This window comes from Platalea leucorodia (assembly GCF_965183815.1).
Source record: "Platalea leucorodia genome assembly, chromosome: 15".
NCBI lineage: Eukaryota > Metazoa > Chordata > Aves > Pelecaniformes > Threskiornithidae > Platalea > Platalea leucorodia.
Genome location: NC_138837.1, coordinates 11416748 through 11443242, shown reverse-complemented (window position 1 = coordinate 11443242; position 26495 = coordinate 11416748). Strand labels below are relative to the sequence as shown.

At 46.8% G+C, this 26495-nt stretch overlaps 3 protein-coding genes across 9 annotated transcripts in view; 2 read left to right on the top strand and 1 right to left on the bottom strand.

Annotated features, from left to right (window-relative positions):
* The first annotated feature begins 550 nt into the window (after positions 1 to 550).
* On the top strand, positions 551 to 9497 carry DPH7 (diphthamide biosynthesis 7). Its single transcript, XM_082327183.1, has 9 exons — positions 551 to 750; positions 1208 to 1344; positions 1788 to 1875; positions 2626 to 2720; positions 4382 to 4548; positions 5071 to 5143; positions 5982 to 6047; positions 6248 to 6420; positions 7485 to 9497. The coding sequence occupies exons 1-9, from the start codon at positions 613 to 615 to the stop codon at positions 8105 to 8107; spliced, it is 1560 nt and encodes a 519-aa protein (XP_082183309.1). The 5' UTR covers positions 551 to 612; the 3' UTR covers positions 8108 to 9497.
* Positions 9498 to 11456: 1959 nt separating this feature from the next.
* Positions 11457 to 12119, bottom strand: MRPL41 (mitochondrial ribosomal protein L41). The gene has a single exon (XM_082327184.1). The coding sequence runs from the start codon at positions 11998 to 12000 to the stop codon at positions 11593 to 11595; it is 408 nt and encodes a 135-aa protein (XP_082183310.1). The 5' UTR covers positions 12001 to 12119; the 3' UTR covers positions 11457 to 11592.
* A 123-nt stretch (positions 12120 to 12242) lies between these two features.
* Positions 12243 to 26495, top strand: part of PNPLA7 (patatin like domain 7, lysophospholipase) — a 128606-nt gene continuing 114353 nt past the window's right edge. For 4 of the 7 annotated variants that reach the window (XM_082327181.1, XM_082327176.1, XM_082327180.1 and 1 more), the window contains exons 1-10: positions 12243 to 12374; positions 12566 to 12774; positions 13284 to 13318; positions 15862 to 15927; positions 16352 to 16439; positions 17058 to 17140; positions 20054 to 20142; positions 20536 to 20676; positions 22111 to 22270; positions 23314 to 23394. In XM_082327181.1, the coding sequence (XP_082183307.1) occupies positions 13286 to 13318; positions 15862 to 15927; positions 16352 to 16439; positions 17058 to 17140; positions 20054 to 20142; positions 20536 to 20676; positions 22111 to 22270; positions 23314 to 23394 (741 nt within the window). In that variant the 5' untranslated portion in view covers positions 12243 to 12374; positions 12566 to 12774; positions 13284 to 13285. The remainder of the gene's footprint in view (positions 12375 to 12565; positions 12775 to 13283; positions 13319 to 15861; positions 15928 to 16351; positions 16440 to 17057; positions 17141 to 20053; positions 20143 to 20535; positions 20677 to 22110; positions 22271 to 23313; positions 23395 to 26495) is intronic. The other 3 variants (XM_082327177.1, XM_082327179.1, XM_082327178.1) reach the window with 3 other exon arrangements.

Below are 26495 nucleotides of genomic sequence, written 5' to 3'. Positions count from 1 at the left end.
AAGGACTGCGAGGAAAGGGAAAGGCTCCGGGCAGGGAGCAGGGTCCTTCCATGGTCTGGAACGGCTTCTGCGAAGGCACAGCTACGTCGACCACATGGAAGAGAGATGAGCGACAGGGATGTCAGGAAGGTCTTTAAGAGTGGCAGAGGGAGGATGCCAAGACGCTGATTTTCTCTACCCGCAGCTGCTGGGTCACAGCCGAGCAGCGGTCCTTCGCCTAAGGCGTCTGAGCTGCAGACCCTTTCCGCAGGATGCCGTGGGCGCCAGGAGACCGCGTTGGGAAAGAGCTTGGGCGAGTTCACGGACGGGGATGGAGCTCAGCAACTCCCCGAGCTGCTGGTGCCGGCCAGCGCGGCTGGGGCCGCCGGGCTCCGCCTCCGGGCCGGGCAGCGCCGCGGCCTCCCCGCAGCCCGGGGAACGGGCGGGCTCGGCGGCCCGGGCGGGGGCAGCACCGCCCGCGGAGCCGCCGCCGGGCCGGGCCGAGGGGAGGCGAGGGGAGGCGGGCCCGCCCCGCGCCGCCCCTGACCGGGAAGCAGACGGGCGGCGGTTCCGCTGCGCGGCGTCCCCGGAGCCGTCCCGCCGCCGCCCCGCGCAGCATGAGCCCGCCCTGAGATGGCGGCGCCGTGCCGGACGCGGACGCTGCAGGTGGTGGACACGGAGTTCAGCGCGGACGCGGTGGAGTGGTGCCCGGTGGAGGGCTGGCACAGCATCCTGGCCTGCGGCACCTACCACCTCCGCCCGCCCGCCGCGGTGAGCCCGCCCGCCGCCGCGCCGGGACTCGCTTCCACCCCCCGGCCGCCTCAGCCGCCGCCGCCGCGCTCGGCGGGTGTTTCCCGCCCTTCGCGGGCCGCCTCAGCCGGGCCCGGGGGTGCCCCCGGCCGCCTCAGCTACCTCAGCCGGGCCCGGGGGTGCCCCCGGCCGCCTCAGCCCCGCGCCCGGCCCCGGTCCTGTCAGTCGCCGCACTGCGGGGCCGTGCCTTGTCCCAGCCGGGTTGGCTTGAGGTGGCCGCAGCGTGTGGGGCCGAGTGGGCCCCGCTGGTGAGCGCGGCCGGCTCTGAGGGAGCTGTGGCGGCTTCGGTCCCTTAAGGGAGGGACTTGCCAAGTAGGAGCCCTCTGCCCTGCTCCTGGCAAGATCTCGGGTGGGGAGAGGTCTGGGGGAGGTAGAATCACTGCTAAGGCTGCTCTTTTCTTTCCAATTTTTGATGTAGACTGACTCCCGAGGAAGCAATGGGGCCTGTGACCGGACTGGGCGCCTCTACCTGTATCACTACAACGAGGAGCAGCCATACATCCCACTGACCGAAATCCAGAGGATTGACACGGCTGCCATCCTGGACATCAAATGGTAATGCTGGCCTGTCAAGGCTTGGAGCTCACAGCAGCATGGTCTGCCCCATCTGGCGTCCTGTTTTGGCTGTTGGTATGGCAGCAACAGTAATATTTACTAACTAAACTGTCCCAGGCTTCTTGGAGGGAAGTATTCTCCAGTTTGCTCCAGTGAGCAAAGGCTGTGCTCATTTCTGTTATGCTCTTCTGCTTATTTATGAACAGCTGGCCAGTGACTGTGGACCTCTTTTGTTTATATAATAATATATAGTAGATTTCCCCTATATATAATCCCCTCCATGCAGGTTTGTGGGAACTTGAGGAGCCTTAGATTTTCTCCATGGTATTTTTTTGGTCAAGTACCTTCTCCTTGCGCATCCTGGAATAAAAGTTATGACTTTGCTCTCCTCCTTAAATACAAGAAAGATGGACATTCAGAACTTGCTTAACTTGATCTTTTAGGTGCCACGTTCCCGTTGCAGAACATCCCATGGTTGGCATTGCAAACTCGACCGGCGCCGTGGAGTTTTGCCACCTGACTGGAAGCGAGGTAGGTGGCTGTAACACCTGCTGCTGTTGAAGCTGTGTTTAACCCAGATTTAACACATCTCTGGATTTATTAGCAGTGTTCAGAGACATGTAGGAAAGCTGTATGGTTTCCATGGCTTCCTCAGTATGCTTAGCTTTTTAAATACTTCCTGTGTCTTTTGGTAATGTTTCTCATAAATCCCACAAATTTGTTCATGGCACCAGAGAGACTGGCTGGGCTCTACCCACCTGCAGAGTGTGGGAGATGAGAAGCATGAGGGGAGCAGAAGCAAACCCTGGAAACTGTCACTTGAGAATAAGTATGGACTAACTGGTAAATACAGCAGATGTAAAGTTGTTAAAAAGAGGGAAGAATTTTGGAGAGGGGTTTCTTTTGGTTGCTGAGAGAAGGGAGTAATCACGAGAGCCATTCCCACAGAGCGAAGAAAGCAGAAGCCAGTCTGTAAGGGAATTCAACAGTCAGGTCATCACTTCTGCACTTCATCACTCGCTGAGAGGAAGCCAAGTTTAAGGGCGATTTGGTGGGAGATGGGTAGCAGGAGGGTGGGGATCCTGGCTGTGCGCACGGTTGCCCTTCAGCTGGTACTAAGCAGCTGTACGTTGCTATGGGATGTTTCATCTCTTCTTTAGTGTGGGACCCTAATGTGCTCCTCGGTCTCTGGAAAACACCTGCCATAGGAGGAACCAGTATGAGTGTTGCTGTATACCTGCTGTCTTCTCAGTCTTAACCCACTCCTTTTCTTTCCAGTAGAAGAACAGCTGCATGCTGGAGCCATGCTTCAGGGTCGATCTCGGTGCACAGCGTCTGGCCTTGTCTTTGGACTGGTCCACAGGACGAGAGCAATGGTGAGGATGGGAGGTGAAGGCTGGTACTGGAGGTCGTTGTGTGTGTGACAGTTTTCAGGCATAAGTTGAGGACTTTGATGAATGAATCTCTGGTGGCTTTTTGTGAAGTGGCTTACGACTTTCTTGGTCCCAGCTGTCTCCCTGCACCTTCTCTAGAAGTTACTATTTCCAGAGCAAGGGTAACAAAGGAACAAGACCACATGCTGTGGCCGCTGTAACAGAGACTAAACCCACAACAAATGTGAGGTGGTGCTGTGGTGAATGGCGGCAGGTGAGGCGGGGACAGGTCTTCTGTTGCCTTTGCTAAAAGGAAGGACCAGAGTGGGATGCAGATGGATCCACTGGTTCCAGCTCTGCTCTCAGAACGGCTGAAATTTTAGTGTGACGTTCTGCTTAAGAACTAATTTGCTATTGCACGTGTAGGAAGTTTAAACATGGGGTAGTGAGAAACGGGAGAGAATTGGTTTGGAAGTGGCTCCTTCCTCTCTCAAATGCTCATACATTTCATTTCAGAAGTGGCATCACTGCATGAAATAACATGAATTAGCTGTACCTCGAAAGAGGTAGGGTATATGTTTTCTGTAAGTTAAGTGCAAAACAGAGACTGGTGCCTTTGGTGTGAGGCTGGAAACTGAGGGGATCAGGCAGTCGTGTGCTCAATGCTGTAGGGCAAATATTTAGTTGCTTTTGGTAATTAAAGCTGTTTCTGTGCATGCTGTTTAACGTGTAAGTAGAATCCCCGGTGCTACTTTTTTCTTCCTTACATTCCTTCTTCCCCTTGTCTCTGCCTTTCAAGATAAATGATTGTTGCCATGATGAAAGTCCCTTTAAAGCCTGTCACTGTTGTCACTTGAGAGACAAATAACCCCTTCTAGAAGCCAAATGTGCAGCCTTCACATCTCTGTAGGAAGGGGGTGACCCTCTCTCTCTTGTGTGGAAATTTGGGAGATTCAGTACGGTTTAGTAACTAGCATATGATGTAGAACTGGAAAGAAGCCCTGAGTTACCAGATCAGTACCTACAGTTGCAGGTAACCAAACAGAAGGTACCTAGTTCATGTAAGGGAATGTCAGAAAATCTGTGCACTGTGAGCTGCAAAACTTTTGCCAGTGCTCCAAGTACATTGTGTCCAGAAACTGCCAATGTACTGTGCCACAGGAAGAGAGCAGGAAAGGTCAGGATCAGCCAGTGACAGCAGGGAAATAAAACATTTCTTCATACTCCAGAAGAGGGAAGAGACTCTGGGAGGTCCTTGTCGGTCTGACTTGGAGGAAAAAAAAAAAATCCCTCTTCACATCGAATTTGTTTATTGATGTAATATCGAGCATCTGCGAAGTCAAGTTCTGCAGCTAGGAGCAAGACAGACCCAAGGCTGGTTTTCTTTTCCTCACGTGAGTGTGAGGGTTTGCTCCCCTGTGAGATCAGGGTATGGGCATCAGTGATGGAGATGATTTCAAGATGGGATGGGCTGAAGCTAAAAAGAACTGTATAAATGCGTGCATTCCTTCCACTGTACTACCGGTTTCTATCAATGTTTAGTTGAATCAAACATACACAGTATTATTTTATGTTGTCTGTCTATACTTTGGCTGCTATTTTTTACTCTTAATGGCTTCTTAAGACACGAGTTTCAGTAATGTTTTCTCTCTATTCCATTGTAGTGGATGTCCTTTGAGAGTCATCAGCAGTGATTCAGAGGGGAAGCTGAATCTTTTCTCCATAGATGAATCTGCTCCTTCTGTGCATGTCCTGAACCAGTGGGAAGCTCACAAATTTGAGGCCTGGATTGCTGCTTTTAATTACTGGGACACCGACGTTGTGTATTCAGGTCTGTGAGGGCTGGGAATCTCGTTCCGGGGTGTTGGGGAAGGGATGCCTTGTTTAGGGATGTGTGTTGTTCCTTGGGATTTTACTGTCCAGGGTTGGCTGTGCTGCATGCATCACACCGCTTGCAAGAGTTGGGGCCTCTGCTAGGGGTAAAAGGTTTCTTGATTGTTGGAAGCGGTTGGAGTTAATTTGGGGAAGCTGTGCCTTTTAAACTGTACTTTGGCTGGCTGTTGGCAAAAAAGATGTTAATCTCTTGCGGTGTGCAAAAGAGAGCAGAGAGCTTCTAGAGTCCAGTCTTTTTTTCTTCTGAAGTTTTTGGCTTAGCAAAGCGAGGGTATTGTTAATGCATGTCGCTTCTGTGGTGACCAGTACTGTGAGCCTCAAATGATGTCTGGTGTGTCTGTTGAATGCTATGAGATCCTAGGGCCGAAAAGCATCAGCTCGGTGCTAACTGCGTTGCCTCGGTGCCCTGCGATGCTCATTTGGATGGTGTTCAGGGTGACAATGTTTTGTCTTTGTGCAGGAGGAGATGACAGCCTGCTAAAGGGCTGGGACACCAGGCGCAGCCCAGAGACTCCCGTCTTCACCAGCAGGAGGTAAGCACGCCCTGTCTGCAGCCAGACCCTAAAGCGACCGCGTATGAACATAGGGTGCTACCATGTCCCTTCCCAAGCCACTGAATGCAGAGACGTGCAGTGCAGTGGAGTCCTGTTTCCGCCTCCCTTGGGAAATGGAGACCTCCATTAGACTTTTTTTCATCGGGACAATTTCACGTTGAAACTGTCTTCTCTGTGTCCTTCAGTGTAATAAACCAACAGCTCACTTCCACACAGGAAGACGGTGGTAATGTCTTTCTAAAACAAGGATCCTGAGTTATGCTTTTATTTTGGGAATTTTTGTATGTGTTAAATTTGGTTATCTTCTTATGGAACGTTTTTTAGAAGATATTTTATTCTCCACTGTTCGCTCGTTTGAAGTAATCTATTTTTTCTGGTGGCATAACATATCTTTTAGAAGATGATTAAAACAATATCCACAAGTCTCCAGTGAATCTTATATGTAACCTTAAAATACACTGGGGATTATTGCTATGGAAGTGCTAATGTTGGGAGTAAAGTCTCGTGGCAATGGAGTTGTTGGGCTGAAATTCTTACAGGCTCTGAACAGCAGTGTATGGTACAACCATTACTAGAAAATATTTGTGCTGAGAGACTATGTGAGTAGAAGTTTTGCCCTGGAAAGGCTGTTGGACTGTGTAGATGGAACTCTGCCTGTGTGCTTCACTGGGCTGAAATTTGAGTTCGCCTTGCTTTCCTTTCCTGAGACACCTTGATGTAGTTATGTGGACCCCAAATCCTTGAAATTCAAGGAAGAATCCCTTCTCAAATCGTACGTTGCTGTCTCTTCCCTCTGCTGTGTGTTACTCTCTTGCAGGCACTCAATGGGTGTGTGCAGCATTCAGTGCAGTCCTCACCGGGAGAATCTTCTGGCTACTGGCAGGTAAATCCCTCCTAGCTGCTCTTCACTAGCGTGACCGGCCTCCTCTGTTATTTTGAACGCGCTACTGCTGCTCGAGGTGTGGTCTCTTCAGACGTTCAGTGTGGGGAAGAGCATGCGATCTTTCCTAGTTTTCTTCTGTACTTGTTGCACTGAATCAGCTTTGCTGCTCGCCTGGGTATTTATTTGTGATGTGTCTCCAGCTATGACGAGCACGTGCTGTTGTGGGACACCAGGAACATGAAGCAGCCGCTGGCAGACACCCACGTGGAAGGTGGAGTTTGGAGGCTGAAGTGGCACCCGACCTGTGATTTTGTGCTGTTGGCAGCCTGCATGCAGAGCGGCTTCAAAATCCTCGACTGCCGCGGAAGCATGGGTGAGTGCTCAGTGGAACCGAGATGCTCTTGTGCTGCCCTGCCGCTCTCCTTTCCTGCCTCCAGGTTAACGGGGGAACTCCAGCTCTGAGCTTGCTGGAAAGTTCTAGATGTTAATAGCCATAGGCTTTTATTCCCACTTGAGGTAACTCTTCCAGCTTTCCCAGAGCTATCCTCGCTCCTGGCCTGATGGGTTGTGCAAAGGCACTGTCGTTATTCCTGTGTAAATCTCTCCTAACTCCTTTTCATGGGAAGAAAGCCTGTTTGGCTCGGTGTAAAGGCATTACCCGTTGACGTGACCGTTGCGGTTTGTGTTCGTCTTGGTGGTTCAAAGAGCTGCTTCGGAATGTCAGGTGATGCTTTACTGTCAGCAGAAGTTACAGACCTGCTGGTGAATCGGTTATTGCCTCAGAAGGGAAGTGCTGTGCAGTCTGGTTGATCTAGAATAACATGAATAAGCTCTCCGTCTGAATCAGAAGGTATTTACATGATTAAAAGCTGTTTGCATTTACATTACAAATACAATCTTGCATAAAATGGCTGCCTTCCTAGGTTTCTCCAGGCCTTGGGCAGATCTGCAGCTTGCGACATGAGGATAACATTTCTGCTGCATAGGGAAGGGAGGAGCTCGGAACGTTTAATATCAGAGTCAAATGCTGAAAGCTCATGGGAAGAACACATCTGCAATTTATTAATAACCAGAACCTGGTCTGGCCACCTTACCAGTTGTATTTATGGCTCAGTGGAGATCACTGCGGGATCTCTCTTGTCTTTCTTGAGCCTTTTTAGGTATTCTGAGTAATGATGCATGTTCATGCACGTTAAATCTATCTGCTTACTGAACCAGGGAAAATCAAGGCTAATGAGAAGTGGCCGAAAAATTGTCGGGCGAGCCAGAACCTCGTTTCTGCTAGAACGCTTGACTCTGTTGTGAACGAGGCAATAACCAGAGAACTCCTCCTTGTAGGACATAGCCGATGCTAGAATGGCCTGCGAGCAGTCTGCAACAAACCATTTCACAACTGGATTTCTGCTCATTTCATATTTTTATTTTTTCTTTTTTAAGCGGAAAACACGGAGGAATGTATCATCCTGTCGTCCTATGTCTTGCACAATTCCTTGGCCTACGGGGCTGACTGGTCAAGGCTGTGTCCGAGGGATTCCTCGGCTGCAACACAGGACTCCGCCGCTGCGTGCCAGTCTGCGGAGGAGCTCGTGGGAAGATCAGAGGAAGGAGACGAGAGACTGAATTTGCAGGTCCAAAACCTGAAGATCATTTATGAGTCTCCTACAGCTACTTTTGATGTAATATTGGATGAGGAGAGTGAAGGCCCTGCCTTGCCGCTCCGAGCAGAAGGGGGCCCTAAGCTGTCTGGGGACCCTGCCCCGGTTAGGGGCTCCGAGCTCGAGGGGAGTTCAGATGTGGCTGGGGGCCCTGATGGAGGGGGAGATCCCGGGTCAGCCCGCAGTTCTGACTCGGGAGCGAAGAGGCCCAGCGGAATGGGCCTGGCCAGAAGCGGTGATTCAGCCAGGTCTCTAGACAGTCCGAAAGAAATGAGCATTGTAGCGACTTGTTCTTTCTACGACAATATCCTCCATGTCTGGAAGTGGGAGATGAGCCTGGTGACCCCTTCGGAGACGCCGAGTACCAGATCTCCGTCTGGAAGAACAGCTGAAGGTTTGCATTGACCCGTCCCAAGGGAGAGGGGTGGGAAAACTCCTGTACTGAGCGCGACACCTGAGCTTATGCCCTGTCTAATTTCTGTTGGGCTTTCCCAGTTTTATTGTTGAGCTTGTGAGTCTTTTAAGGCCGATACCGACGGAATTACTGGCACTTTATTTTCAGCACTGAGGAAGGCCTTTGCTTTGAGGTGTGTGGTCAAGCACAGACACGTTTATTTAGTTTTCCCTTAATGTACTAGTTCAAAGTAGGACAGCCTTCCTCACTAAGGCTGCTTGTTTGTACCTTATATTTGAATCCCTTCAAGGCTGGTTTGCATTTGTGCGATTGATCTGTGGAGCCCGTTCTCCTCCTTCCATCACAAACCGAACTTGGCTGCGCCGCTACGTGTAGACAAACACGCAGCGCGTGGTTGGGGTTTCCCTGAATCTCTCGGAAGAGCCCACGAGCGGAGGCTCGGCTGTGTGCGTAGCTTGCTCTGCGGTCTGTAAGCTAGCATGTATGAGAAGGCGCTCAAAGACAGTCCAGGTACTGACCGTGCAACGTGCTCGTAGCGATCTTTAGTAGGGAGAAATTCTTCTTTAGAAGGAAATGCAGGCTGCCCGGTGTGACAGACAGCAGTCAGCGACGGGAAGCTTTGTTCTGAGCAGGGCCTTTCCTGGAAGGATTCTGGTGTATCTGCCCAGCCTAATTTTACATCAGACTCCTCTGATTGCAGTCTCACTTTCTCTCTCTCCAAGCTAAGCACAACCTGGTTTAGCACAAATGGTGCAGCAGGCCCCGCTGTGTTTCAGTGCCACGCTTAACCCCTCCCCGTAGCCTCTTGGTATCAAACTCGTGTTTTCTGCTCGCCGCAGTGAGACAGACATTTAGGTCCAAAGCCAAGCTCTTTCAGTTTTGTAAAGGTGAACAGCTTTAAGATCAAAACCTCCAAAAACTACAAGCAGTGTTTCCTGACATCTTTTAAGTTCAAAATAAGTACAGATACCAAAATCTTAACAACATCGCCCTAACTACCTCCAGGAATGGCTGCAGAATTTCTCATGGTTGCTCCATTAGCTTTCTTTTCTTCACTGTGAAACATCAGCAAGAGACCGTTTCTGGAACACACTATTATCTTCCTAGAAACAAAAAAGCAGCATAAACTAGGTAAGTAACTTCTAGCTTGCATGGTTTCTCTTTGAGGGTCCTAAAGAATTAGTTGCCTGGAGGGAAAGAAACACCAGCAACAGGTACCTATCTGTAACAGTGCTGCATCTAAACCGAGGTACAGCAGATCAGAATTTTACTGCTTTGAAACTCCTTTTTCAAGGGTGAATGTGTATTTTAGAAAACATTCTTGAGCACTGTTACCTGATGATTCATATTAGTATTGTGAACAAGAGCTTTTGTTAAAAAGAACACCCTATTTTTGGATGTTTCTAAAATAAAATCAATATAAGCAATTTATCTTCCTCGGTCGTTTTGATTTTAAGGCGGCCATCGCAGACCTTCCGCCTTGTCCGGTGATGGCTCGGCCTCTTTGAGGGCGTGTGGTGGTGCTGAACGCTCGTTGGCAGTCGGAGCAGGCAATCCGGTTCCCTCACACCTCGGGGAGAGCACCGAGGGCACAGCCCTGTAGCGACACGGCTTTTGACTGTGACTCCATCTTAAAAGGTTGTAATGCTTTTTTTATTGCTGTGCGAGATTAAGAGGGAACAGTCTGAGCTTAGCGAAGCTGGAACAGCGTCACAGAATACGACCAGATTGGGGCGCTGGATTTATCCCTTATGTTAGTCCTTGCTTTGCCCTGAGAAGCGAAGAGTTGCCTGTTAGAGCCTGCCTTCACGCAGGGAAGGGAAGGCAAGCGACTCGTTCAAGACCAAGCTGGTATTGGCATCAAAGGGCACCGGATCTCCTGCGTTCACCTGCCCTCCACCCCGCTCCAGCCAGCCGCCAACGCTCGCCTGAGGTGGAGCCTGAGAAGGTGACACCTCCGAACCAAACGGAAGGGGCCAGGCACCGCCTCTGCCGACAGCAACTGCACCCAGAGCTGACGGCAGAAAACATCCACTTCTGTATCACCGTTACCCTGATGAGCTGAAAAATAAGTGAAAAATGCAAGCGGGGCTTAATTAATTAGAAAAACTGCGCCTTCCCTCGCCCCCACTGGGGATGTGATCCTTGAACCTTCTGTGCCAGTGTGCCGACTGCTTCGTTTGCGGGGATTTGGGGCTGCAGCACTAAGAAGCAGAAGCCCGTGCAGCACCCCCTCCCTGCCAGCACAGCCCCGTCCAGCCCTGAAAACAGGTATTTTTTAACACCACTTTAAGGACTCATCCGTCAGTCTTCATTACAGCCTGGATGCTCGCTGAGAACACAGCGAGCACGCTTCCTTTCTCCAAAAGTGAACATTTTAATTGCGATTTAATTCTCTAATGCTTAAGCTTTGCAGTACTTCGTATTTGGAAAAACCTCATTGAAAAAAAAAAAAAAACCAGCACCTCTTGGGAGGGCTGCAGTCCCCAGACACAGAACTGGTGCACGTTTCCTCAAAGACAGCAGCACTTGGGTGTCAGAGAAAAACGTGTTATTCCCAAGGACATTTAGCACTTTCTCCTTTAAACAGTTGCACACAACTGCCTGCGTAAGTGTCACTGGTATCCATTTAATTTGATGAACAGCAAGACACTGCTCTTGTAGGAACGTATGTCCAAAAATAATTCTTGAGATATGTTCCAAATTTAAACAGTTATCTTGCCATTTCAAGCAGCTGCACCGCTAAGAAACAGACATTAAATGCACCTATTAACTGTATCTTGGTTTATTCTAAAAGAAAGAATTTTAAGGCTTGGGAACATCTGGAATAATTGTGGCATTTGATATAAGCTACAGTTCTCTCCTCAGAGAGAAAGGTTAGGTACAGAGTCGGTTTTGCCCGTGGGAGGTCTCACTCCTGGTTCAGCAGAGCGCTCGGGTGGCTTTACCCCCCGCCTCAAGGAAGGGTTCCCTCTTCGGCTGCAGCCGCCCTCGGTGCGAGTGGGGGCAGCCTGGCCCGACCGGGCTACGCCGCTGGGCGTGCAGCGGCCTGCGCTCCGCAGCCGGGGAGCTCCAGGCTCCCAGGGAGATAAGAGCCGTCCTCTTTGCTCCCAGAAGGAAGAGATGATGTTTCAGCAGCCTGGAGAGAAACTGCCTCCTGCCGATTACCAGCCCCTGGTCCGTCAGCTCTCGTCTGCGGGCAGGACACCCGCATGCTTACACAACACAGCTGCACGCACCGCGCAAGACACGAGTAACGCTTTCCTCAGTCAGGGATGGGAAATTAACTGCCCGTTTCCCCCCCCTCCAATTTAAATCAGACGTTGCAGAAAGACAAAGTGGAAGGATTTGCTTTTAATAGCCGCTGACAGACACTGTCCCGTATTTGCTGGCGCAGGCCGCGTCTCGCACCGGCGATGCTCTTCCCAGCGCGCCGGAGGGGCCGCGCAGCCCCGGGAGCCCTGCCGCTCGCTCCCTACCGCACGTAGTTCTTGGGGAAGAGCTGGAAGAGCTTGCCCTCCTGCGTCGGCTCGAAGCCGTACTTCTCCAGGTTGTTGAGGTCAAAAGTCCCTTCCTTCACGTCCTTCTCGATGCGGGGAGCCACCACCTCGGTGAAGAGCTGCTTGGCCGTCATGGGCGGCTCGGAGCCCTCGGGGGCGCGGTACGAGACGTAGGGCTTGAGCTTGAATCCCTCCAGGTCGGGGACGACGAACTGAGGCACCATCTCCTTGATGAGGATGAACTTCTTGTTGGAGGTGAGCACGCCCAGCTTCTTGGCCCCGCGGCCCTTGTTGTAGCTGCGGGGGCCGCGCTTGCTGGTGAACGGGGACATGCGGTCGGCGCCCCGCACCAGCCCGCGGGCCAGCTCGGTCAGCAGCCCCATGCCCGGCACCTGCGGGCTCAGCCGAGCCGGGGCAGCGCCGGTCCCGCGTCCCCCTCACGGAGCGGCAGCGGCCCGGCGGAGCTCCCCTCGCCTTGGCGCCCTCCGCACACACCAACACCGCCCGCTCCCATTGGCCGAAACGCGCTAGCCAATCCGCAGCGGCTATCGTAACCCGCGGACCATTCGGCGCGGGGGTGGGGGGGGCTGTCCCACCAATCAGCAGCGAGGAGCCCGGGGCGTGGGCGGGGCCTGCCGCTCCCCCTCAGCGGGTGGCGGCGGTGGGTGGGGTCTTCCCTCCGCGACCTTCGCCCCCGGCCCGCGGGGGTGGCCTTTGGCCCCGGCCCCGGCCCCGGCCTCGGCGGCGGCAGCAGGAGGTGAGGGGACGGGGACGGGGACGGGGACCGGGACCGGGACCGGGACCGGGACACGGCCCGGCTGCTCCCGCCGCGGGGTGCCCGGGGCTCGGCGCGGGGCCGGGCCTTGCAGGTCCGGGGGGTGCCGGTGCCCTGTGGCCCCGGGGCGGGACGTTGTTTTTTAACGTCCGCGTTCCGTGATGTATTTTCAGGAGAGGAGGGAAGCGGAGCCGGGCAGGGGCGAGGGCTCGGCCTGCAAAGGCGGGGTGAGCCGGCGCTGGCCTGGGGGCTGCCCCGACCCGCTGACAGGGCTGCGGCTTGTTTCTGTGAGGCTTTTCCCGCGGAAAATAAGTGTCGGTAAGCGGCCCTATGTCGTGACGTGGAGCTGAAAACCGGTGTTTGCATTTTCCGTAAAGAAAAGGTAACCCAGAGACCGCCCTGCTTGCAGGGGTGGGGGCTCCCACGCTGCTGTGGGGGTTTCAGCGTCGAAGTTCCCCCGTCTAAGGGGGGGGTGTCGCCTGTGTGTGGGGGTGTCGTCTGGGGGGGGGAGGGGGTGTCGTCTGTGCGGGGGTGTCGCCTGCGGGGGGGTTTCCGTGAGAGGGAGCAGAGACGCGGCCGGGTTCTCGGGTGTTGGAGTGAAGTCCTGTCATGTCCCTTCCCAGAGGACTTCAGTAGCTGTCGTTACTGGTAGCTCTGCTTTTCCTTGAAGGCTTAACTGGGTTTTGTTGCTCAACACAAAGAAAAAGGGACGATAAAGTAAAAAAAAAAAAAAAAAGCTGTTCCCCTTGAATTGTCTTGTTCTGCCAAGCTGGGAGAGCAGTTCTGGTACGCTTGGCACTGCAGAGTTAAAAAGACTTTGGATTAGAGAGCGCGGTCGACTCTTAACTCGGTCTTCTCTGTTTTTTATTTTTGCTCCTGCTGTACCTCCAGACATGGATGAAGAAGGCAACAGCACCAGCCTTGAGGTACGATATGCTTTGCTGTTATTTTTGGACATATTTATTTCCCTGTTAGTATTTCCAGAAGCTGAAAGCTACTGTACCCAATTTGATAACATTTGGGTAATGTCTTTAGATGGAGTGCTTTTACTTTGAAAGAACCTTTCCTGATAAGAGTTTTATCCTTCCAGAAATTTCAAGATTGATCCCATTTTTTTATGTGTGTATGTTTGTATTTTTTTTAATTTTTTTTTTTTTTTTTACTGCAAATCATTCACGTTCTGCTTCATATTCTAGGCTGTTAGCAGAATGATACAATTTAAGCACCTTTTGCTTCAACGGTATATTCGATAGCCTAAAGATGGAAGAATTGTGGAATTCTCTGGCAGCTAGCTCTCCTTGAATTTGTTCTTAGTCATAAATAAGAAACTCATAGTCCAACAAGGCACGTGGTGCTTTTCATAGTAATGAAAGGCAAGGCCCATGGTAGGAAATAGTTCTTCTCGGAACTAAAAAATAGATATAACCTACTTGTACACAGTTAAAACACGTTCTGTGAAGATCCAGTGCCTGGAGTCAAAACAGGCACGTGGACCTCTGTGCTTGTGAGCTACAAGGAAGTCTGGTGTCTTGGGCAATCCCAATTTTAAGGCCTTGCTTTCGGCGCTGATAAGCGTTTTCCACCCCTCCCTAGATGGGGTATGTCTCACTGTTTGCCTTTGATTGCAACGTGAAAAGTTGTTAAACTCTCAGCAGAGCTGCTTGTTCTGTGCTTGGGACTCTGGATGACTGTGAGCATTGTTGAGGTAGCTGTATATTTTTGTTAATTACTGTTAATTCCCATTTTCTTAATGAAATTTCAACATCGTTGGAAAAAGCAGGCAAATCCTATTTATGCTAATACGTGCTCTTAGCATATCATTGCTCTGTTTTCTGATGACGGAGGGTCTTTTCAGGTTGTTCCACGTGTGTTTTGTCTCCAGTAACTGTTTGAGGGTGTGTAAGGCACCTGTGAAGTCCTTGAATTTCGGTGCTGGCTGTAGCCCACCTAAGAGAGGTCCTGCAGGCTTGGGCTGATGGGAGGGCCCTGTAGAACTGATGACTTCACTGTGACCTCATACCTGTCTCCGATGCTGCCATGTAACTATAACTGCTTACACGTCTCAAGCATCTGTAAGGTTGCAACCTGTCTGCTCGCTTTCTCTGCTTTTCCGGAAGGGTTTTCAATGCTTGAAAAGATACCCGGCAGCGTATGCGGGGGGGAATATCATGTTTTCACCAGTGTTTGTGAGAAACCTTGCAAGAACTTGTCAGTTTTTCTTGGAGGTCTGAATTTCTTCTTTCCCTCATTGTTTTTCTGTATTGGGGCATGAGGGCTCAGCGTGCACGTGTGTGTTTTAGTTCTTTTGCTCATGAATTTGTGTCTTCTCACGTAGCAGCGATGTGACTGTCAGTTGGCAACTACTATTTTTGATGTTATTTGAGATCGTATAGGCCTGGATAGCAGCAGAACTCTGTGTGTCCCTGACGCTGTCAAGGGGAAATAAATTAAGTGACCACAATAGACTTATACCAAGAACTCGCTGTATTTTACCAGAATGTGTTGTATTTGTTGCTAACAAATTTTCAACTTTTTTTTTTTTTCAAATTCTTATGACTTTCCACTACAATCCCACTAATAACAGTCTGATAATAATAATGATAGAGCTAGTTTGACTAATGTTGGGAAGGTAAATTGTAGATATGCTGTGTTAAAGCAACCTAAGAAGACAAATTTAAGACGGCGATCCGTTTGAGCTGACTGGTCAGGCAGGAGTTCTATTTGCACTGTAGAACTGGAACGAAGTTCATGAGAGAGACTAGTTTGGCGACTGCCGGCGTGCACTTCATTTCTCTCTTGGTGGTGAAGCTAAATTAAGAGGTCATCCAGATCTCGAACTGAGGGCAAAAACTGGGACCAGAACTGTGTGTAGTACTTAAGATTCAAGTACCTGTGAGGCTCCAGGACTTACAGGGGGACATATCTGTCCTTGTACTTGGTTGTTTCCTGCTTGTTCCAAATATTTGGTTTGCTTTTTTCCCCCCTGTTCTGGTAAGTTTTGAGCTGGCATTTGTGAGACTATTGTACCTGCCAGATTTTTTTCCTAACAGCAGTCGGCACAGGTCCCGGGACTGTATACCTGAGGTTGGAGCTATTTCCCATGGGCGTAATTTTCTTTTTATGGTGACTTTAATCTGCTGGTTTATGACTTATTTTCTTAGTCTCATAAAGTCCTTTGCATTCAGTTCTCATCCTTGTTGCTCTGAATAACATAGAATCATCAAAAAAAATTATCACCTCACTGTTTGACCCTGTTTTAGGACTATTTAGGAATGCATTGAACTGACACCAACGTAGAACTCGGCTAATGACCCCTCTCTGCTGAATGTCTTGTGTTCGCAAAGCAGGCTGTAGTTGAAAGAAAATAAAATCGAGTTGCGTTGTATGTGCCAGACCAGGCATTGAGATGTTTTTATGGAGGCTTTTTGCCAGTTGTGGGAAACTAATTTCACCTTCCTTTTGCTGCTAGGCTGTGTTACCCGCAGGTAGAACACGAATTCTTCAGTTTGTAGAAGACAGAATACAGACTACTATGGTAATGTATAGCTTTAATCAACTGGATGACAGATTGTGCGTGCGTAAATAGCGTGTAGCTTCTCGTGAGTTCTAGGAACCCTACTAAGTCACAGTCAAAGTCTGAGTGATTGTTTCTTCGCTGTCCCTGTGCATGAGGCAGGAATTAATTCCTGTTGTTTCGTCCCGTGTACATTGAGTTGATCAGCTCACAGATCTTGGGGGGGAAAAATGCTGAATATTTTGCATGTAAGTTCATGAGTGAGATACCGATGTAGTTTAAACTTCTTGCATGTGTGATGTTTTAATTAAAAATTAAGTATTTATGAATGTACTGGACATTTAGACATCTTGCTGAGCTAAGTGTTCTTCAGCTCTCCGAAAAGTACTTAATTTTTCAACTTTAGAAGTTACTAAGTTCTTTCCCCCCTAAATTCCTCTCACAGCTGACCGGAATTGCAATTGGAGCTGCAGTCGCATTGTTGCTTATAGCGATTGTTGTGTTTGTCGTTTTCAGAAGATTGAAACAATCTAGTAAGTACTCAATAACTGTTTCAAAAGCCGTTTTCTCACTTCAGTATTTTTGTAACAATATGTGGCAGATTCTGTGCCAATTTGTAATTGCTTACTGTGAAGGTAGCGATTATTGCAGGAAAACAGCTTTAAAAGGGCGAAGAACTTGCGTTGATTCATTCACCCAGGTCTGAACATAGAATTCATAACTGTCGCATGCAGGACGCTGGAGGTTTTTATTTCTCTAGTGTATGATAGCCTTAGTATCAGTTGGCATGCAAATCATTTCAGCCCTGCTGTGATTTCCCTGTTATAGTAATGAGAAACGGGTGAATTAGAGGTTTCCTTTGTGAGATTAAAATTACCTTATCCTTGTATCTGTTCAGAGAGCCTTTTTATCTCCTTCAGTGATTAGGTAGAGCCTCAAGCCAGCTCTTCCCTAGGCTGGTGTGGCTAACCAGAGTTGGATAATGAGGTATCTTGTGTTGGTTGAAATTCCAAACGCTGGCCACAAGAGCCTGCTGCTTACTGGACAGGAGCCACAGCTGTTATGGAGGTAGCAAAATTGGCAGCCTGTGCTCATGTTGCCCTTAGCCTAGAGCTGCAGACGGTTTCTGATGCGATGCTTCTCTTTTTCAGAACAACTTCAGCCGCATGTGCCTCAGTACAGATTCCGTAAGCGAGACAAAGTGATGTTCTATGGGCGGAAGATCATGAGAAAGGTAAGCACATCTGGCACTGTGGGAGGGAAGTAAAGATTAAAATCCGGTTCAGGAAGTGCTGTAACTTTGAAATACTTCACTTGCTTAGCCTGGCCCAGGGCCTTCAACCTATAAAACTTCACTGGAATTTTGGGGATGTTTCAGAGCTCCTGGAGTTCTGCCTGAACTGCTGATGGAACAGCAATAGCTTCTCCTTCTGGCCAAACTTTACCTCTTTCAAGAATATTTGCAGACATTGAGGGTAGGGGTAAATCGAACTCCACTGTGGAATTGATGGTTTTGTATATATCTACAGTAATCTGTCTTTCCCAGTGTTTAGGATTATATTCAAGATATTCAGTGCCTCAGGATTGTCCCTTTCAGATAATGACTTCCAGTACCGCCATTACATTCAAAGCTGACACCTTCTTTCCTATGTGAGTCTGTCTGCGGAGCAGATACTTGAATTTACCTTTCTGCACTCTACCTGTGAAGAGCGCTAAGCACTTCAGCATATGAGCCCTTGTTTTCTTCTTATGAATTGCAAGTAGCACTTGTCAAACTGACTCATTAGAGACTGTTCAAGAGGGGTTTATCCCAAGATTGACCTCTTTGCCTTGGATTGTCACAAGGAATACCACCCGTGCGCTCAGGTTCCTGTCCTGATGTTGTTCCTGTCCTATTATTCTGAAAGGTTTCCTCAAGAATTTTCTATCAATCAGGAATCTGTTTCTGCATCAGTTGGTTAAATCCTTCAAGTCTATGGCTGCCTGTTTGATATTTAGTTCAGTTTTTTGTTTGTTTGTTCTTTACTTTTGTCTTTGCAAGTGGCTTTTCTTGGGAAATTGCAACAAGAAGGCTTGAGGAAATCTGGAGACAGACATTTCCTTTAATGGATTTGGTTAATCTTGGTAGGCATGCTAGGTGTTCACCACTGATCGCCTGGATTTCATTTCACTGAGGAGATTAATCTTCCTGTCTTTCTCCTCAAAATACATGCTTCCCTTGAAGCTACTTTGTGTATGTGGAATGTGAGATTCCTTTTTTTCTTACTGACAGTACCCCCATGGTCAAAAGAACTCATCTTTTCAGAGGTGTCATGAGTGGCTGTCAGTACAGAGATTCTGCATTCCTCACAACCTTGTGCAGCAGGTCCTGGGGCTCCAGATGACCTCCTTACTCAGCACTTCCCGAACCAAAATCTATGTAGCAACTTCTTGGAACTCCATGCGCAGTTTTAGTATACATGATGCTGTTGATAAAGCCTGACTCTGGAAAGCTGCCTCTTACTGAGGTGGGGACTCCGACCCCTTTACAGAGTAGCGAATGGTTATCGCTTGCTTGTATCTGTATAGAATCACAGAATCGTTAAGGTTTGAAAAGACCCTTAGGATCATCGAGTCCAACCGTTAACCTAACACTGCCAAGGCCACCACTAAACCATGTCCTCGAACACCACATCTCCCCGGCTTTTAAATGCCTCCAGGGATGGAGACTCAACCACTTCCCTGGGCAAATGTAGATACAAACGGTTGGTGAAGGAACAGGCTATTTAATTCTGACTGCGATAAGTGCTCCCTTCCCACTGTCCCGTAGAGTCAAACCAGGGTGCAGGTCCGGGGGACTCTCCAAGCCAGGGGAGCTGCGAGGCAGAGCTGGGACTGGCCCCTTTTGGGACCGCAGGCAGAGCATGGGGTGTCCTACCTGTGCCCTGTGGGATAACCTGCTCGAGCCCAGGTGTGCACTCGCATTGCTAGGGCACTGAAAAACAACATCTGTAGGAAAAATAAGGTACAGGTAAGTCACCTTGCTTTGTTAGTCACTGCTTGTTGAGGAACACTTCCTCCTGTGAACTGCAGCCTTCTGCCTCACACGCTGCTAAACTTTGTTGAGGTGAATTCAGATGCTTGGGCTTAATAATTAGACACTGTGCTGTTTTTAATATTCTGTTCTGGGGCTGTGGTTCATTGTGGAGGGAGGAGGTTAGTCCCTGAACCTTGCTTTTGCCTTGCAGATCAGGCTTCGCAGAGAACTTGGTCAAAAAAAAAAACCCAATGAAAAGAAATTGTGTGTGTTGCGAGCAACTTCTTAATTCTAATATTCTTTAACACCGTTGTTTGTATGTAATGCACATAAGTAAAGAATGCTTAGAATTCCACATGGTAAAATCATTTCAGGTAGTTTTTGGTTTGGGGTTTTAGACCTTGCCTTTTCCCTTTATTCCTGAATAAGACATAGAATATTACAAACTAGCTGCTGTTGATTGTACTTCCTGTATTTTTGATAAAATACCAAGATTTTACTTTCTTAAAAAAAAAGTGAGTCTCCAAACTAATTAAAGATTTTTTTTTTTTTTTTTTTTTTGTTAGAGAAACTTGTTACTGGGATTAAACTCCCTGAGAAACAAACAGAGGGCTAGTAATGTTTTGAAAGCAACTGATGAGATTTTTTTTCTTGGTCTTGCAGTTGTTGCATTTCTCCAGAAGGTGGCACTCAGTAGCTGTTAAAAACAAGTAAAAGCCTTGCTGCACGGCTCTGTCACCAGCTCAAAAATGAGCCAGGCCCTAGTTTGTCAGCATCACAGACTGCCGTAGGAGTACTGGAGCTTTAAATGTTACTTCTCTGCCTGATGTTGAGTGTTCCTGAGTGGGAACTGTATAGCTATGGGTTTTTTTCCCCTCTACCATCCATTACCACTGTAGTAGTTGCTTATTAAAATTGAAGTATACTCCACTTGCTTTCTAGAAAGAAAGTGATCCTGGAGTAGGTGTTGTTCCAATTCGCCAAGGTCTTATATGAGTGCTTCACTCTGCTCACGTTCTAATGACTTGCTAGATAAGTTGGAGCTTTGCAGGGTTGGAACTAGTGGGTTGGGATTTTTTTTGTTTGTTTTGGTTTTTAGTAAATGGTTTTGTTTTCATTGTTTTCTCCTAGGTTACAACTCTTCCAAACTCTCTGGTTGGGAACACTGTGCCTCGCCAAAGGATGCGGAAGCGGGCAAAAGTTTTATCTTTGGCTAAAAGGTACTTGGGCTTTTGGGAAGGGGAAAATTCATGCCGCGGAGGCTGGTTTTGTGGGTTTTTTTGTTTGTAGTGTGGAACCTGTCCCTAGCATAGTGCTTTTTCATAGCTGCTGTTTTTTCACAGTCCTGTCTGCTGTGCATCAGCCTTGCATTTTGCTGGGCAGTTTGCTGAAATGGGGTGGTTTATGCACACAGCAGGCTCTAGTTTTGCTGAAGAAAGGCAGGAAAGGAGTAGCTGGAGGGTGGAATGCTACTGTTTTATCGGCGTGATAACGTGTGACTTGGCACACCGTGCATTCAGTACTGCAGTCAGCCTATGGTGTCAGTATACAGCCCATGCTTAAGACAAATCAGGAGACTTCCTGAACTTCCTGACTTGTCTTTTTCTTTGTAGGATTCTGCGTATTAAGAAGGAGTGTCCAACTCTACAGCCAAAAGAACCACCTCCCTCTTTGCTAGAGGCAGATCTGACTGAATTTGATGTAAAGAATTCCCATTTGCCATCGGAAGTCCTATACATGCTTAAAAATGTGAGGTAATGTTAAATGGAAAGAGAAGTTTGGATTTTGTTTTTGATGGATGTTCAAGTGATCTAAATATTTGGCGGTTCATGTCAAGTCTTAAATTTTATCGCTCCGTGGTCAGAATCTTCAAGCAGTTGACTGAAAGTTCATCTGCGCAGGACGAAAGAGTAAATGACTTCTCATTTTCTAGAAACATAAAGAAAAGAGTTGAGTGTGTTTAAAAAAAAAAAAAAAAAAAAAAAAAAAAAAAAGAAAAGAAAAAAGGACGTAGATTAGTGGGCTAAATTTGGGTATAATCATAATAAAGCTTTTCTAATATGAACAGATTTCTGTTAGTACATTTTTACAATTCTCTTTAGATTATATCAGACAATTTTTTGGTACAGAAAGCCATCATAATTGGTAAATGTTAATTGGATACCATATTGACAACTCTCTAAACTGCAGAGTCTTTTAGTTCTCTGGCTAAAAAGGTCGCAAACAGAATCAAAGTCAACTTAATTCTCCCAGCTTTTTGGCAGGTTGAGAGGAAAGGATGGTCTTTGTGCCCGTTGACTCAAGTGTTTATATTGCTGACACAGCAAAGAGGATGAGATCTTCAGGCCTGTGATTTTGGTTTTGTTTGTGTGTGATCATTTTTCTCCCAATTATGGTATGGTTTAGTCCTGAAGGTCATAGATACTGTAGTAAAACTGCTGTTTAAATCATCTGAACTTTCTACTGTGGAATTATGATCTCCTATGACTAATTGATCTTGCAGTCGAATTTGATTGATGGATCCTGTTAAATGTGAGCTCACGGAGCTGTATGAAGGGCCCTTCTGGTGCTGGGCACAGAATGATCAGGTTTAAGATGCGTATTTCTGTCTGCCTGGTAGCGACCGACTAGTTTCAGTATCGCAGGAGACCAGTTGCATGTTACCTGCAGGAGATGGAATATTCCAAACTTAGGAGTATGTGCAGATGACAGGAATTTTTCCCTTTGTTTTCAGTATTTCTCACGTGCTCTGGTTACGTGGACACGGTAGCTGTATGAAAAGGGAAAGTTCCACAGGGTAACTTCTCTCATGCAATGTGTGAATCTTGCAGGTTTTTATATTTCTTCCCCTTTAAAAGCCATGCTGGTGTTTCCTTGAGGAAGACTGGATGTACTTCCTTCTGAGCCTGCTGGCGTTGCTTGGTGCGCTACTCCAAAAGGAACTCCAGTATTTACAGTTCTCAGCGTTTCTCGGCACTCTTGCGCTTCTGTCTTGGGGAGCTCTGCTCCTTCTGCCATGCAACAACTGCCTCTGGGGTTCCTCTGCTACTCGTGCCTGGGGGCTTTGCTAATTTAGGAAGGATTTTCCAAAGGCAGTGACAATTTTAGGTTTCCCTCTGCAGAAAAGGGAAAAAAGGCTAATACCTCTTCTTTTTTTTTTTTTTTTTTTTTTTTGTTCTCCCCTGCAGGGTCCTTGGCCACTTTGAGAAACCTCTTTTCCTGGAACTGTGCAAGCACATGTTTTTTGTGCAATTGCATGAAGGTGAATACATCTTTCGTCCTGGGCAGCTGGATAACAGCATCTATGTTGTGCAGGATGGCAAGCTGGAAGTTTGCATTCAAGAAAGTGTAAGAATAAACTGATCCATGGTTCTTGAGATCAATCTGTTGGTGTAGCATATAGGTTGGCATGCATCATTGAGTATCGATTAAGCTTAGACATTTGAATCATAGTGATTCAGAAGGGATTACTTCCAGCCCTTCAGGGCCATGATATTTATAAAGATCAAGGTTTTGAGCTGTCATCCCCGGTGTCTTAGATGAAACACAATGCTGATCAGGCATTCTGGAATGGCCTCACATACTCTAGTTGCATAGTTATTGACAGGGTGCAAGACTGGCTTTGCATAGCGTTGGAAACGTTCTCCTTTTGGATGGTAGCTATATAAAACAGTTAGGTGTACAGATCAGGAGAGACCAAGTGCACTGCACTCCATAATATTCTAACGTGGTAGTTAGCGGGTTTGCCTGGGAGGTGGAAGATTCGGGTTCACTTTTGGGTACACAGGGAAAAGAAATGATGGCTTGTGTTATAGGTGAGTCTTAAAATGTTGAGTGCTAGCCCTTGCGATCCCTTCTGCCAATTTAGATTTTTTTTTTTTTTTTTCTCGTTTTCCTGACTGAACTTTGAGTTTAGCTTTAACATGTTTTCTGATGGCTGAAAATGCAGGGGGTTTGTGTTTGTATATTATCCCAAATTTGCTGACTTCTGTATATTTTTGTATTTTGCTGTTCTTTGTTTTGTGCTACCTCTTGACATGTACTCCCTCGACAAAGAGAGCTAATCCTGTCTCAGAGTGAAGGAGGCTTTTTTTTTGGTTGTTACATAGCAAAGAGAAGCAGGTCACATCTCCCTCTAGACAAAACTGGCTTTTAGTTTCTTTTAATTTATCACCTTTAGAATGGTAGTTTCAAACTTTGGTGGTTTGAATTAGCACATTTCCATCAGAGCACAGAGAAAACAAGCATCCAAATTATAACGGGGGACCATTTCTGTTAGGGCTGTTCGGAGTGCCTGGGAGAATGAGAGCAAGTTAAGCTTTCTGAAGTGCTCCATATATGCCCGATACGCAACTGTGAGCCTGCAGTAATCTTCTATCCTACACTTGCAGGATGGAACAGAAGTGGTTGTGAAGGAGGTGCTGGCAGGAGACAGCGTCCACAGCCTTCTCAGCATTCTTGATGTTATCACGGTAAGTTCTTGAACGTGCAGGTTTTCTGCAGTGCCGCTTTTATGTCACAGCGCCTGTCAGGGGAAGCAGACTTTGAATACTGCTAGGAAAGAATCAAGAAAAGAATGGAAAATGTTTCTTTGACCAGTTCTTTTCCTCTTCCCAGGCATCAGAGCTGTAAACTTAGCTCTGGGGTATGTAAGTTGGTTGTGAAACGTGTGTGCTTGACAGTGTAACACTGGCTATTCCTGATAAGCAGTAGGATTTGAGTTATTCTTTTATGCCTTTGCTCAAGGTCACAAAGCAGTCAGGAGGAGGACCAGGTTAGGGCCCAGAAGTCCAGGCTTTTACACTGTTTCATTTGTTACTTACTGAATTTATTTTTATTTAGTCTAATGAAAACAAATCTGACAGTTGTTATTATTGTAATTATACTGTGAAACCAGTTGATGGATTTAATTTTTTCTAATATGTTAATGTTGGTGGTGACCGTCTGAAGGTTGTGGTTTTTGGCAGGTGCTGAGCTGAGCTAAATGCTAGCTGGTCGTATTTATTGCACAAATTAGTGGTGTGGATTTTGTTTCAGTTGGAATTACAGTGATGGTTTTGCTGAAATTGTCACAGTGCGTATATTTAGGAATACCTAAATTGAAGATGGTGAATTCATCATCTTCAATAATACGCAAGCACTTAAAGTGCTTACTAGAAAGATTTTGGTAGTTGAGAGGATGAAGATAATCTAATCAATAACTTGTTCATATTTGACCTTGTATCATGTTTCTCCTGTGCTTGGCTGTCTCCTTTCATTAAAGGGTACTGTTATTCTGTGCGTAAGTTTTAACGATTCTGTAAGGTGTTCTTTCCCACTTTTAGATGCAAGCATATATCTATCATTTCCATAAAACCTATCGAAAGTGATAAACAATTTTTAAGCTTGGTCACGCTTTCTTCTGTAGAAAGTGAATAATTTGGACTGTACAAGTCTAGTTCTTGCTGTCAAATCCATATTAATAGCAGATTTAGAGGGATCTTTGCCCTTGTTGCTTCCACCAGTAAATCTTCTTAATATTCTAAAGAGCAGGACCATTGTATAGGAACACGAATGCTAGTCGCGTTCTTTTCCTATATTCTTTTTGCATAAGCAAGAAGAAATCCTTCTTGTATAACAATGGTTTGTGGTTTTGTTTTTTAAAGGGTCGTTGCCATTCATTTTGTGTTGTGTGGAGATTTGGTTTTTGTTTGGGTTTTTTGTTTGTTTGTTTTTTGTGTTTTTTTTTTTTTTTTTTTTAATTCTCATGCTATCATTTTTTCTCTTTCTCATTAGTTATATACCACTGGTAAATCAGAAAACAAAAATTATCAAAAGTGTGTTAAAAAGAGTTATCAGTGTGCAGAAGAGTATGTAACCAAAAAGCTTGCAAATTTTTTTCCTAAAGTAGCTTATTCTCATTTATTTTTACAACTCTCTTTTCTCCCTTGTTGCCCAGCTCTGTGAACTTGTTTTATTTCTGTTTTTCCTTTTCCTAATGCTCCTTGCTGACTTTAGGTATAGCATGAAAATGGGCAAGGAGAGAGAAAGCAGTGTTGATCAAAATAGAGTGGCATTCCAAATTAGTGAACGAGTCTTAGAACTTCCTGCAGATACCATAACCTTAATTAAACTTCACTGTACCAGCAAGCACGTGGATCTGACATGAAGAAAGAATGTATTCAGAGAGGATTTGAGTTGTCTGAGCTGAATTTTTGATTCCTTTTGAATGGATTTTGTAACGCATGATGTCAGGCCGGTCCCCCACTTGGTTGAGAGATGTGCAAGAAAATTGAGGTTGCTGCAAGAAGTGGCAACCTCGTGTTGTTGGATCTAAAAGAAAGGTCATGCAAGAGGTACTTTTCTAACTTAATTTTCCAATTTTTTAAATTGAAAAGTCCCCTTAGATTTACTAAATACAAAGATACCAGCTGTGATGTAAGGAGACTTGTTCTGTATTTCACTTATTCTAAGAACAGATAAATGCTGCTTTTTCAAAACTTGAAGGAGGAATTGGAGGCTTTAAATCCAGGTAGATGCTAGCCCTTTCCTGGTATTTTGGAACAATTCTGTGTTGTAGTTAATCTAGCTCTGGACTGATTCTGCCTCAGATATTAAAGAAGTCTCTGAACCGAATATTGGTGATGTCCATGCGAGTGTTTCCAGAAGCTGTCGCTGAGTGCTCACTCCTGGTTCCTGAATGGTGACTTTTCATTCGGAGTTAACGGGACACACAGAGACGGCGTTTGACGCTTTTTGCTAGAGCTTTGGGTTTTAATCTTCCTTTGTCCTCCATGTGGAGATGGTATTCGGAAAACTGTGAGCAGGTGGCATAGTTGGAATGCAAAAGAAGAGACTGGGAGGAATAGCAATCAATTGCCAGCGTCTGAGGGGGGGAAAAATGAAAGTCTGAGGATTTAAAGAAGCTGAAAAAACACTTGGATAAAGGTGCACCCGCAGGGCTCACGTCTCTTTAAATGACAGTGGACGAGATAGATGAGGTTCTAAGCAAGCAATTGATTGCTGCAAGAACGTTGGGTTGCAGCCCTGTCAGTGTGGTGTGGAGGAAGATGAAATCCAAGCAATGGGAATAGAGAGAATATGCCGGATTTTGGGGTACAAAAAGGAGTTACCACTCCAAGTGGGAGAATGTAAAGCACCTGGGTCTTTTGTAGCAGATTTCTTAACCAAATTCATTTGGATTTGGCTGTTGGCTGTCATCTGGATTCAACTACTACTTTAGCTGTGACATTTGTCACCTCCAATATTTAATTACTCCACAGCTCTTACAGCAAGACAGAAGTAAATAGTTATCTGCATTGAGAACAAAAAGTTCTCTGTTGAAAAAACCTCTAGTTCACTACTGATTATAACTTAACTGTTCCTTCTGACCTCAGTGTGCGATTGTGAAATATTATAATTTAAACGTGGTGTTCTCCGTGTACGGCTGATTACATTATTTTTGAGAGAACTGACAATTACGGGAACATTTCCTCTTCGCATTCCTCTGACAGCTTTTAGCATGTTCCAGACCAATTAGACATGGTTGGCCCTTTCAAAAGCAGGCTGCTCTCATGCAGCGATTTCGAAAAGG

Bases quoted from the DNA above. Each gene is read 5' to 3' on its own strand.
- MRPL41 (XM_082327184.1), bottom strand. From the start codon at position 12,000: ATGGGGCTGCTGACCGAGCTGGCCCGCGGGCTGGTGCGGGGCGCCGAC.
- DPH7 (XM_082327183.1), top strand. From the start codon at position 613: ATGGCGGCGCCGTGCCGGACGCGGACGCTGCAGGTGGTGGACACGGAG. The intron at 751-1,207 runs GTGAGCCCGCCC...TTTTTGATGTAG, and splicing joins ACCTCCGCCCGCCCGCCGCG to ACTGACTCCCGAGGAAGCAA. The intron at 4,549-5,070 runs GTCTGTGAGGGC...GTCTTTGTGCAG, and splicing joins CACCGACGTTGTGTATTCAG to GAGGAGATGACAGCCTGCTA.